The sequence below is a fragment of the Podarcis cretensis genome (assembly GCF_951804945.1).
Source record: "Podarcis cretensis genome assembly, chromosome: 13".
NCBI lineage: Eukaryota > Metazoa > Chordata > Lepidosauria > Squamata > Lacertidae > Podarcis > Podarcis cretensis.
In genome coordinates, this window is record NC_137182.1 from 31110333 (window position 1) to 31123142 (window position 12810).

At 39.0% G+C, this 12810-nt stretch overlaps 1 protein-coding gene and 1 pseudogene across 2 annotated transcripts; both read left to right on the top strand.

Moving 5' to 3' along the window:
- Positions 1-1661: 1661 nt before the first annotated feature.
- Positions 1662-2675, top strand: LOC307200570 (olfactory receptor 2AP1-like; the record flags this gene model as incomplete). Its single annotated transcript, XM_079949107.1, has 1 exon — positions 1662-2675. One exon carries the CDS (start codon positions 1662-1664, stop codon positions 2673-2675), a length of 1014 nt encoding a protein of 337 aa, XP_079805233.1.
- Positions 2676-6955: 4280 nt separating this feature from the next.
- On the top strand, positions 6956-7900 carry LOC307200571 (putative olfactory receptor 2W6 pseudogene; annotated as a pseudogene). Its single transcript has one exon. The product of its transcript is annotated as a putative olfactory receptor 2W6 pseudogene (transcript).
- The last annotated feature ends 4910 nt before the right edge of the window (positions 7901-12810 follow it).

Below are 12810 nucleotides of genomic sequence, written 5' to 3' on the forward strand. Positions count from 1 at the left end.
AATCTGAATATTCATTAAAGAACATTTCTAAGAATGGAAGTCCCCAAAGTGCCCCACATCTGTGACTAGGGATGCATGATCCCCATGTGAGTTTGATCTAGATTTCAAGCTAATGTTCTCTCTCTGACAATTAGTCCCTATCTGTCAATACGTTTACCTTTGATTTCTAATAATATATAATAACCAGCTAGAGGCTTCCTCTTTCTGATATGCCTGAGAGGAGAAACATGCCACGGGATGCTAAAATAAATAATGCAGCGATGGAGAAAGAAACTTCCAATCAAGTCTGTGAAGATAAGGATAGAAGAAAACAGACTATCCAACTTGCTCCTAAGAACAGCATCTCAGAAATTGCACTCAATACAAACTTCAGCTCCTCATCCATTCACGATAAAGGTATTTGCATTCAGTGCTAATTATGTGCAGGAACTGAAGCTTTGTAACAAATGTGTGATTGTCAATTACTCACTTTATTCTGAAGTAAGAAATATGTCCCTGCACTGAATGCTTTCTGTTTCTTTGGTTGAGAGACCACTGAAGACTTCTGGGGTTGGCTCTTAGGTCCCTTGAAATCCGTAGATTAATTTAGTCATGGGAACCAAATGCAATTCACTCTTGGTGCATTTCTCCCTCAAGTCCTGAGTTTGAGCCTCTTCAAAACAGATGACACCTTTGGTAAAGGCTGTTCTCCAACTGGAGCACTCGCAGGACAGTGTTTCACAGTTGTCAGTGTTTATACTACATTTTTTTAGATTTGCCCTGAGAGAGCCTTTCAACCTCTTTTGTTGACCACCAGTATTACACTTACCATTTTTAAGTTCAGAGTAGAGTAGTTGCTTTGGAAGACGATAATTAGGCATCCGCACAACATGACCAGTCCAATAAAGTTGATGTTGAAGAATCATTACTTCAACACTGGTGATCTTTGCTTCTTCCAGTACATTGGCCAAAAAATCAAATATCCTTTATTAGGCATAGCAAACCACACATTATCAAACAGACACCGTATACAAATTGTGCAAAATACGAGCTCAGCATAACAAGGTTTGTCCCCGTCAGATCTTTAACTCCAGAGATATTCAATTTGCATAAATAATACAATACAACACTACCACATTACTGATAAATTAAGAACCACTAAATCTCTTTATAATGGCTCTGTCTTTCTACATGAACAGCACTCAAAAATTCAGCCACTATTAAAGTAATTTGATCATTCCTGTCCAAAAGCAGGTCCTGAACCATTGGTAGCATAGAAATCAGCCTACTGAGTTGTAAGGCCTCTAATAATTGTCTTCTGGCATAAATGCCAAAATCACAAGAAAAGAAAATATGCTCCAAAGTATCAGGTTCCTGTTTACTACATTTGCAGTGATGCTCTGATTCTGGTAGAGCTAAATATCGTCCTCTCACTATCATCGAGGGAAACATTAAATCTGGCTAATATAAACAGCCTGCACAATTCATGATTCTTCAGTACATTGGCATTACTTCACCTGTCTTTCCAAGTGATGTGCATTTTTTTTTTCAGCTACACCGTTGATGGAATCTTTCTCCCTTCCATTTATTCACTCAGTGATACTTAACTATTGTATAATGGCTATCACTTTCATATCACATTCCAATTATCTTTCAGAATGTAGCATTTGATGACAACCACAATGCAGAGAAACCTGAGTGAAATCACAGAGTTCATCCTTCTGGGATTTGGGGATCTCCCTCATCTGCACATCTTTCTATTCTTTGTTTTTCTGGGGATCTACATTTTGACAATTGCTTTCAATATCCTCATGGTCTTTCTCATAGTGACTGATCATCACCTGCACACACCCATGTACTTCTTCCTGGGGAATTTGTCTTTTTTGGAAGCAGTCTACAGCTCAGCCTCTCTGCCCAAGATGCTAGGCAGTCTCCTTACAGGAGACAAAACCATCTCTGTTAAAGGATGCCACATACAATTTTTTGTTGTTGCTCTCCTGATTGGTACAGAAAGCTATCTGCTCTCTGTGATGTCTTATGATCGTTTCTTAGCCATATGCAAACCACTATATTATGCAACTCTTATGAATGGTAAACTCTGTATTCAGCTGGCCAGTTGCTCTTGGATCAACAGCATTGTGTTGGTCACCATATGCTTGGTCTTATTGTCACAACTACATTATTGTGGTTCCAATGAAATTGATAATTTTTTGTGTGAATCTCTTTCATTGGTTAAAATCTCATGCAGTGACACCAGCCTTGTGAAATATGTCATTCTAATCCTGGCTTTTGTGTTCAGTTTTCCTCCTTTTCTTTTGACCCTTATCTCCTACATATTTATTGTTGCTGCCATTTTAAAAATCCCATCCACCACTGGGAAGCAGAAGGCCTTTTCCACCTGTTCTTCTCACATCATTGTTGTTTCTATTTTCTATGGATCAATATTCATTGCATATTTCAAACCAGAAAATGAAACCATCAGAGGCCTTAACAAAATCTTTCCACTGCTTTACATGGTCCTCCCTCCTTTAATTAACCCCCTCATATATAGCCTGAGAAATAAAGATGTCAAAGAGGCTCTGAGAAAGGTTGCTGGAAAATTCTGGAAGGGAAATTTGTGCCTCTTGGTTCCAAATACTGATAGCTCATTTCTTCCAAGACATAAAGCTGTATGGGTGTGGAGGATAAATGCCTGATTGTTCAGACTCTGATTTTTAACCATGTCTATGCAGAAGTCCATTGTATTTAATTCAATGGGGCTTACTCCCAAATAAACAGAATTTAGATTACTGCCTTAGCTATATAAACCCTCACCCATATCATTATCATGTCAGAGCAAGAAATTATACAAATTAGTTGGGTGGGGGAAGTCATGGAAGTTGAAGGTTTTTGCTTGAAAGTTAGTTTCAAGCAGGCATAGGCAAACTCGGCCTCCAGATGTTTTGGGACTAAAATTTTCGTCATCCTTGACCACTGGTCCTGTTAACTAGGGATAGTGGGAGTTGTAGTCCAAAAATAGCTGGAGGGCCATGTTTCCCAATGCCTGATTTCAAGCATCTGTTTCAGTGTAAATGTTCACTGTGGCCATATATATTTAAGGAATTGGCACAGAGTTAATGGGGGGAGTGGGACTTTGCTCGTGCTTCTTGATGTTGGTATCTCCTGAATTGACTCTGAGTAATTGTAATTGGAGGTATAGTGTTACAGTGGTTTCAGTGCTACATCTGAAGAGAAGCATTGATATAGTTTTTCCAGAGGTTCTCTACAATGCAACTGAATATCTACCCTATCAGCATATAGCACCTCTGCTCAGAACCTGCACTGCTTGCCAATTTGCTGCCAGGCCTATTTCAAGGTGTAGCTACATAAAGCTTGGGATAAATTGAACTGTGACATCACCTTACTCCATCTATGCCCACTTAACTGCATCAGTCTGTGGAATTGGGCCTGCTAAAAATGCTTCATAAGATTCATGCACACTTTTGAACTCTCTGCCTATTGACTTAAGGCAAGTGCCTTTACTGTACTTTTTTTTGGCACCTACCAAAAACATTTTCCTTTAGGCCAATGTATCCAGGCATGTGGATTTTAATTTGGATTTTAGTATACTGCTGCTTTTACTTTTTAAAAATTCTTTAAATAGTTATCTGTTTTTACTGATAATTTTAGTTTTCATTCTTGCTGAAAACCACTTTGAGATTTTAATGCAATCCAGCAGTATGTACATCTTTTGAAATAAATGAATAAAGTAAAATAAATCCTATGGATGTCTAGGGATGAACGGATCTGCCAGTTTCACTTCTCTTGGTTCCTTATTCCCTACCATGGTTTTGTTGTAGATAGAGATAGATGAATCTGCCAGTTTTGGTTTCTCTTATTTTTTCATATTTCCAATCTTAAATCCAGTTCTTCACACCTGCAGCAATTTCTGAGTGGGGAGGGGGGTAAAACCTAATGAAAGCCAGTTGATGCACATTTCTCCAGAGATACACATTTCTGTTTGCAAATTTACTGATTTATTTCAGGCATTTTTTTCCTAATATAATGCATTATGTATTTTATTTTCCCCAATACGCACCTTATCTCAGTGTATGCAGTTTTGTACAGATTAATTGGCTGGAGAACTGCATTGCAAAATTCATAGAGGAGTGAATTTAAAAGGATGGCTTTGTGTTGGTTCACATATTGTGGTTCGAGGACCTGATCCCCGCTTTGTGGAATGAAGACACATAGACACAGAGTATAAGTTTAACGGGCAAGAAAAGGCCACAACTTTATTGATTACAGCAAGTGAGAAGGTATTGGCTTAGGCATTGCACAACGACAGATTGACTCCACCCACTTGGAGAGGGGTGAGCCCAAAAGGGGTTTATTCACCAGAAGGTGGAGCCTGTTGATGCTAATACAAGTATAAGCTCTCCTCTGATGTCACCGAGGGTTGTGCCATGCCCCCCGCCACACAGGCATCGGACAGGATCCATGACCGCTGGATTCCTTTAACGGAATACCCAAATTTGAAGGGGTAGGCGATGGCCACACCTAGCCCTTCCACATACCATCAACACATTCCAACATAGAAGAGTGAATTTAAAAGGATGGCTTTGTGTTGGTTCACATATTGTTCCCGGTTTCAGCTACAAGTTGGTCTGGATTAATGACCACAGTTCATTGCACTCTAGGCATGTCAAAAATTCCTTTTACCCAGTATGTGGGTAAAAAATAAAACATAAAAAGTAGGATGCACTGCACTGCCGAAAGGTCTAATGAAACGAAAAGCACATACCCTCATGAACAACCACATCAATACCACATCTATTGCCTTACTTTTCAATGAGGCTTAAGCTGTATATTGCCCAAATGCCTTCCCTGCTCCTTATAATTAAGTAAAAGTAAAAGAGGTAGTGCTTAAAAGAAGAATTACTCTGAACATTCAGGAAAGGAGTGGGAATATTTCCGAATGAGGGAAATCCCCACAGTGTCCTACTTCTGTGACTATGGGCCTGCAGTATCCCCGTGTGGCTTCAGTCTAGCTTTGAAACCTACATTCCCTCTCAGATTATTATTGCATCTCTCAAGATATTACCTTTTATGCTTAATAATAAATAATAACCAAACAGAAACTACCTCTCTTTATATATATATAAAGCCTAAGATGTGTAACAAGCCACAGCAGACTAAACAGAATTCAGAAATTATGGGAAGGCAAGCTTTGTCTATTGAGATGCTTATAGAAGACACAGTGCACATCTTGCTCCCAAGACCAAAAGCTGCTCGAAATTGAGCTTACAAGAAACTTCATTCATGAGAGAGGTAATGACATTCAGTGCAAGTTATTTGCAGGAACTGAAGCGCCGTGATAAATGTGTGTTTATGAACTGCTTGCTTTGAGTAACAAAGCTGTGATAGCACTGAATGCTTTCATTTTCTTTGTTTGAGAAAGATTTGGAGGCTTTTGGGGTAGACTCCTCCACTGAAATCAATGGGTCAAACTTATCATGGCTTAATAAGACCCATAGTTTTCAATGGGAACTGAATTCAATTCACTTAATCTGGATCTAACCAACAGCCAGTTGGAATTTGGGATGAGCAAATCTGTGAATTTTGGCTTTTCTCAAGTTGCCATTTTCCCACTTCGAAGGTCAGTTTTCCAAATTCCCACACTGGTTTCTGAATTTTTTTAAAAGTCCTCATAAAAGTTCACTAGGATTTTAGTACAAATATCTCAAAATATGCATATATTTGTATGCAAATTTGCCTAAGATACTTCTTTTTACAAATCAGTTCCCCCTAATGGAACACATTTTTGCTTGTTGTTTCATGAATATATGGTTTTATATGAACACTTTCCCCTAGTATATGCATTTTTAAAAATATGACTTGGCTGGAGAACTGTATTATTGCAAGATCCAGAGAAGTGCAAATTTCAATGGATGGCTGTGTTTTGGTCCATGCATTGTTTCAGAAACTACAAATTGTGTATGCTTGCCTTTCAATGTGAACTGAATTGATCCCCCCCCCCATTCCTAATATGACCATTGGTTTATTTACATATATACCAGTAGAGCACTGAAGGCAAAAATAAGAATGGCTATTCCTGTGATACTATATGTCAATATCACATTAATTTGTGTTTAATAAAAGAATACTGTATGAAAAATTGCAATTAAATACATATACCTCACAAGATAAACTGAAATAGATATTTTTAATGTATGCATTTCTACACGTATTCTATAGATTAGACATTTTAATGCAGTTTGGTACATTCCTTTATTTTCTGTATTACAAAATTCTGTAAATTTGAACTCCACAGTATACTTATGTCCTGGTCCCTCTTTTAGTCCAGGAACTGTGAATAAGGTTGTTTCCCCTATATGTATAGATTTCACAATTTTCCTCCCTCTCCATCATGATTATATCAAGTTGCCTGCAAGCCTCTATGAGTATTTTACCAGTATACCAATAAGTATTCCTGCTAAATGCAACATGTCCCGATTAGGCTGGAGTGCAGTAAGGTAAAGGACCCCTGGACGGTTAAGTCCAGTCGAATCTGACTGTGGGGTGTGGTGCTCATCTCCGCTTTCAGACTGAGAAAGCCAGCATTTGCCCACAGACAGCTTTTCTGGGTCATATGGCCAGCATGACTAAACTGCTTCTGGCACAATGGAACACTGTGACAGAAGCCAGAGCACACAGATACACAATTTACCTTCCTGCCACAGTGGTGCCTATTTATCTATTCATGCTGGTATGCTTTTGAGCAACTTTTGTTCACTCCACAGGCATTTTAGCATTGTGAGCTTTCAGAAAGGTTATAGCCTGCAAAACATCCCTGAGTCATACTGCGCTTTCTCCACGTTTTCCCTCAGTAGTACGTGTAAAATTCATGACTACAAATACCTTTTACTTATCTTATGTTTCAGTTGTCTTTCAGGATATGATATAACTTTGTTATACACGTTTGATGACAACCATAATGCAGGAAAACCAGAGTGAAATTACTGAGTTTATTCTTCTGGGATTCGGGGAACTCCCTCATCTACAGATCTTCCTGTTCCTTGTGTTTCTGGTGATCTACATATTGACAATGACTTTCAATATTCTCACAGTTATTCTCATAGTGACCGACCATCACTTGCACACACCCATGTACTTCTTCTTGGGGAATTTGTCTTTTCTGGAGACAGTCTACAGCTCAACTACACTGCCCAGGATGCTAACCAGTATATTGACAGAGGACAAAACCATCTCTTTTAAAGGATGTCATATACAATTATATTTCTTTGATCTCCTGATTGGCACAGAATGTTATCTGCTCTCTGTGATGTCTTATGATCGTTTCTTAGCTATATGCAAACCCCTCTATTATGCAACTCTTATGAATGGTAAACTGTGTATCCAGCTGGCCAGTGCCTCCTGGATTAATAGCATTTTGTTTACTTCTATATATTTGATCTTGGTGTTGCAACTAAAGTATTGTAATTCCAATGAAATGGATCATTTCTTTTGTGACTCTCTTGCATTGGTCAATATCTCATGCAGTGATACCAGCCTTGTGAAGTATGCCAGTGTAATCCTGACTTTTGTGTTCAGTTTTCCCCCTTTTCTTTTGACCCTGATCTCCTACATATATATTATTGATTCCATTTTAAAAATCCCATCCACCACTGGAAGGCAGAAAGCCTTTTCCACTTGTTCTTCTCATGTGATTGTTGTTTCGCTGTTCTATGGGGCATTAATCATTGTATATGTGACACCAAAAACTGAAGCAATGAGAGACCTTAACAAAATATTTTCTCTTTTTTACACAGTCCTTCCGCCTTTAGTTAACCCCCTTGTATATAGCCTGAGAAACAAGGATGTGAAGGAATCTTTCAGGAAGGCCACTGGGAAGATTTTAGAAGGCCATTTTCTGAATTAGGGGTTCAAAGCTAAATAGTTATTCAAAGCCTTTTGCCAAGCAACATCGGTTCCAGGCTTTATGGGTATTTGGGAAAGACGTTCCTACTGAGGTTCCTTTCAAGAATTCATCCTCTTCCTATTTCACTGTTTTCACTACCCATTGGATTGCTTCTTCCTCTGGGACCAACAGGCATCACAACTTTTAAAGAGAGGGGGTGATGCTTGTGAAGGTTACTGTCCTTTTCTATGCTCTCTCATTACTCACTAGATGGCAAGTGAACAGACAGCAATAGCAGGAGGACAAACTGCAGGGCCAGGAGGATACAGAGATTGGCAGTAGGGCATTGCACATTTGCAATGAAGTTTGTATGTGGCGCTTGAGAATATGCACATCTACAAGAGTATGTGCATATGTGTTACTTTTGCATGCTGGTATGTGACAATAGAGGCTGATTTGTGACCTGTGAAACAGAGCTGAAATTGCCACTCTCACTTTGTCATATGTACTATTCCTTGAACACCAATCTGTTCATGAAAGGAGCCTCCAATCATGAATTGTACTCTAAGGGAATTTTCCTGTCATCAACATAGCTGAAATTTCTTAATGAAACAATATAAAATCAAGAAAGAGATGGAAACATGCATGGGTCTGGTGGTTCTTACACACCCAACCGTTCAAATGAAGAAGAAAATAATAACATAAAATAATTTTTCTAAAAGAGGTGAAATTCCTTTCATTTCCCAAAACATTTCTGATTAAGCATTTTAAAAATACCGAAGAGTGAAAAATATCCAGTCTCTCTTACTCTCACCATTTTCTGCCCGCAGATATCATCTGTCTATAGGATGTGCAGACTGATTTCAGAGGCATATCTCAGACTTCTGTGTGCCCCTTAGGAACAGGATCATGCAGGAACTTGGGGGGTTTCTAATAAAGTTTACATTCTGTTCTCCATTGCACAAACTTTTGTTTCATTTTCCAGCAATAAAAGTTATTTGAATAAGTTATAAAATTTGATCAATGACCTCCTCCCACTTTGAAATACCATTTTCAATTCCATTTGCCTTATTTACATTATAAGATCATTTCCTTCTCATTTGTTTCACAATTGTCATCTGCTGTAAGAAACTACAGTCAGTAGCCCATTTTGGTATCAATATCATTCTGGGGAGGGGGAGACCATATCATGTGACTTCAATTGGAGGCCTACAATGAATCTGCAAATGTGCAACTGTATGTGCATAGGAGTCCTTTCACATGATTAGGAGTCCCAACAGCATAAATTTCAGGATTCCTAATTGCATGAGTAAAAAAGCTTTTAAAAAAAGAAAAGTAAAGGACCCCTGAACAGTTAAGTCTAATCAAATGTGGCTATGGGGTTTTGGCACTCATCTCGCTTTCTGACTGAGGAAGCTGGCATTTGTCCACAAACATAAGAATAAGAATTTTATTATTTATACCCTACCCATCTGCTGGGTTTCCCCAGCCAGTCTTGGCAGCTTTCAGCACATAGTAAGTTGTAAAACATTAGACATTAGGGAAGTTTTTAATGTTTGATGTTTTATTGTGTTTTTAATATTCTATTGGGAGCCACCCAGAGTTGCTGGTGAAACCCAGCTAGATGGAGAGCGTATAAATAATAAATTATTATTATTATTCCATTAAAAAAATTCCTTGTACAGAGTTTCCTTCAGATGTCTTCTAAGAACCATATAGTTTTTTATTTCCATGACATCTGAGGGGAGGGCGTTCCACAGGGCAGGAGCCACTACCCAGAAGGTCCTCGGCCTGGTTCCCTGTAACCTCACTTCTCACAGTGAGGGAACTGCAAGAAGGCCCTTGCAGCTGGACCTCATTGTCCGGGCTGAATGATGGGGGTGGAGATGCCCCTTCACGTATACTGGGCCAAGGCCCCTTAGGGCTTTAAAAGTGCTAACACTTTGAATTGTGCTCGAAAATGTACTGAGTGCCAATGTAGGTCTTTCAGGAACAGTATTATATTGTTTCAGTGGCCACTCCCAGTCACCAGTCTAGTTGCAGCATTCTGGATTAGTTGTAGCTTCTGGGTCACCTTCAAAGGTAGCCCCATGTAGAGCACATTGCAGTAGTCCAAGTGGGAGATAACTAGAGAATATACCACTTTGATGAGACAGTATGCGGGTAGGTAGGGTCTCATCCTGTGAATCAGTTGGAGCTGGTAGACAGCTGCCCTGGACACAGAATTGACCTGCACCTCCATGGACAGCTGTGAATCCAAAATGACTCCCAGGCTGTACACCTGGTCCTTCAGGGGAACAGTTACCCCATTCAGGATCAGGGAGTCCCCCCCACCTGACTGCCCCCTGGCCCCCCCCCAGGTACTTCAATACATTCCACACAAGGCCAACTCAAAAAAATAAAGTAACACCAATCCCACTCAAATAGTCTTACTTTTTAAGTGACCAAATCAACATCTGCAGAAGGAAAATAGTTAGGGCTTTGTTTTCCTTGATAAAATCTGAATATTCATTAAAGAACATTTCTAAGAATAGAAGTCCCTAAAGTGCCCCACATCTGACACTAGGGATGCAAGATCCCCATGTGAGTTTGGTCTAGATTTCAAGCTAATGTTCCCTCTCTGACAATTAGTCCCTATCTTTCAGTATGTTTACCTTTGTTTTCTAATAACATATAACAACCAGCTAGAGACTGCTTCTTTCTGATAATGCCTGAGAGGAGAAACATGCTATGGGATGCTAAAATAAATAAAGCAGCTATGTAGAAATAAACTTCCAATCAAGTCTGTGAAGATGGGGATAGAAGAAAACTTGCTCCTAAGACCAGCATCTCAGAAATTGTACTCAATACAAACTTCAGCTCCTCATTCCTTCATGATAAAGGTATTTTGCAATTAATGTGTGGTTCTCAATTCCTCACTTTATGCAATAGTAATATGAGGCCGCACTGAATGTTCTCTATTTTCTTTGGTTGAGAGACCACTGATGACTTCTGGGGTTGACTCTTAGGTCCCACTGAAATCCACAGGTTAATTTAGTCATGGGCACTAAATGCAATTCTCTTAATCTGGAACCAGCCCATGGTCAAGTGCAGCTTCTGTTTAGTTCAGTGGTTTTCAACCTGTGGGTTCCCATATGTTGTTGGACTACAACTCCCATCATCCCTGAGCTCCAGACATGCTAGCTAGGGGTGATGGGAGTGGTAGTTCAACAACATCTGGGGACCAACAGGTTGAGAAAGGCTGGTTTAGTTGTATATATACAAGCAAAATATCCAAGACAGCAACAACAGTTATTCCTACAATAGGTTCCCAAGTAGAAAAACTAAATCCATCAGCCAGCTCAGAACTCAAGTCTCCCAGGCTCCTTATTTCTGCCAAGATGGAAGCTGCATATTCCATCTCAATGCTTATCTGCCATTGCTCAATATACAAAGCTCTATAACCCCCAAATTGACTAAAGTGCATTTCTCTATCAATTTTTCCAGATGAAACCAATATCAAACATCAAGACAGCCAAACTCATAAGACCACCAAATTATATTTAAGTTAATGATACTTTTGATTTTTTTCTCTCACCTGATTCTCTCTTAGGATTTTGGAGTTCCTTATGCTATGGTCTTATTTTCAAAGTTGATTATTTCTGTGTAGTCCTTCATAGTCCCCACCCTCTTTTACAATAAAAATGAAATATATTTAAAACATATTACTGTACAATGTACGTATGCATTTTTAAATACATGTTATCTGGAAATAACAATTTTAACGCCTTCACGTACTTTTATCACTTTATTTTCATAGCTGAAAATGATATTGTACAATTCAGAAAAATATGAAATCCAAAAGATTATGTACGTCCTGATCCATGTACAGTATTAGTTCAGGAAATGTGGATAAGGATGATCCTCCAACATTCCTAGATTTCCCATATTTTTCCTCCATTGTTCAATTGTACAAAGCATTGCATCAAAATTAAATCAAGATTGTATCATGCGGCCTGCTAGCCTCTAGTTGCTCTATTTTAGCACTGAGTACCCCTACTAAATTTGGTATGCTGCCTTCTTGTTCAAAGTGCAGTCATTCAAATAAAAGCAAAAAATTAACATTATGATATAATGAGAGGAAACTTGTGATGCTGTGTCCCATTTATTGGTCAGGCACCAGTGTTACTTGTGTTTTCTCAGTAAAGTTGTGGCCTGTTTTAACAATCAACTAGGTTATATTCGTCTCCCTACCTTCCTTCCTTCTTCGTCTTTGGTGATCACTCGTAGCTGAGTAGGATTGTTTCCATAGACACAGTTTTAAAAGTGAGTTTGTAAGTGACTGTGGAGGACAATTCTGGATCCACATGTCCTTCCACAGTGGGGACATAGGTTTCCGGGTGGGAGTTGATAATGGTGAGAGTTTGCCAAGAGTGCCTTCCTCTTAGCCAGTTTCTCCCTTTTGTCCTGAGTTTGAACGTCTTCAAAATACATGACACCTTTGGTAAAGGTTGTTCTCCAATTGGAGCGCTCGCAGGCCAGTGCTTCTCAGTTGTCAATGTTTATACTACATTTTTAAAAATTTGCCCTGAGAGTCTTTCAACCTCTTTTTTGGACCACCAGCATTATGGTTATCATTCTAAGATCAGAGTAGAGTAGTTGCTTTGAAAGATGAAAATCAGGCATCCCCAAAACATGACCAGTCTAACAAAGTTGATGTTGAATCATTACTTTAACACTGGTGACCTTTGCTTCTCCCAGTACACTGGCATTAGTTCACCTGTCATCCCAGGTGATGTGTATTTTTTTTTTTTTTTTTTAGAGACTTGGTTGATGGAATATTTCTCCCTTCCATTACTTCACTCAGTGGTACTTAACTATTGTATAACGGCTATCATTTTCATATTACTTTCCAATTATCTTTCAGAATGTAGCATTTGATGACAACCACA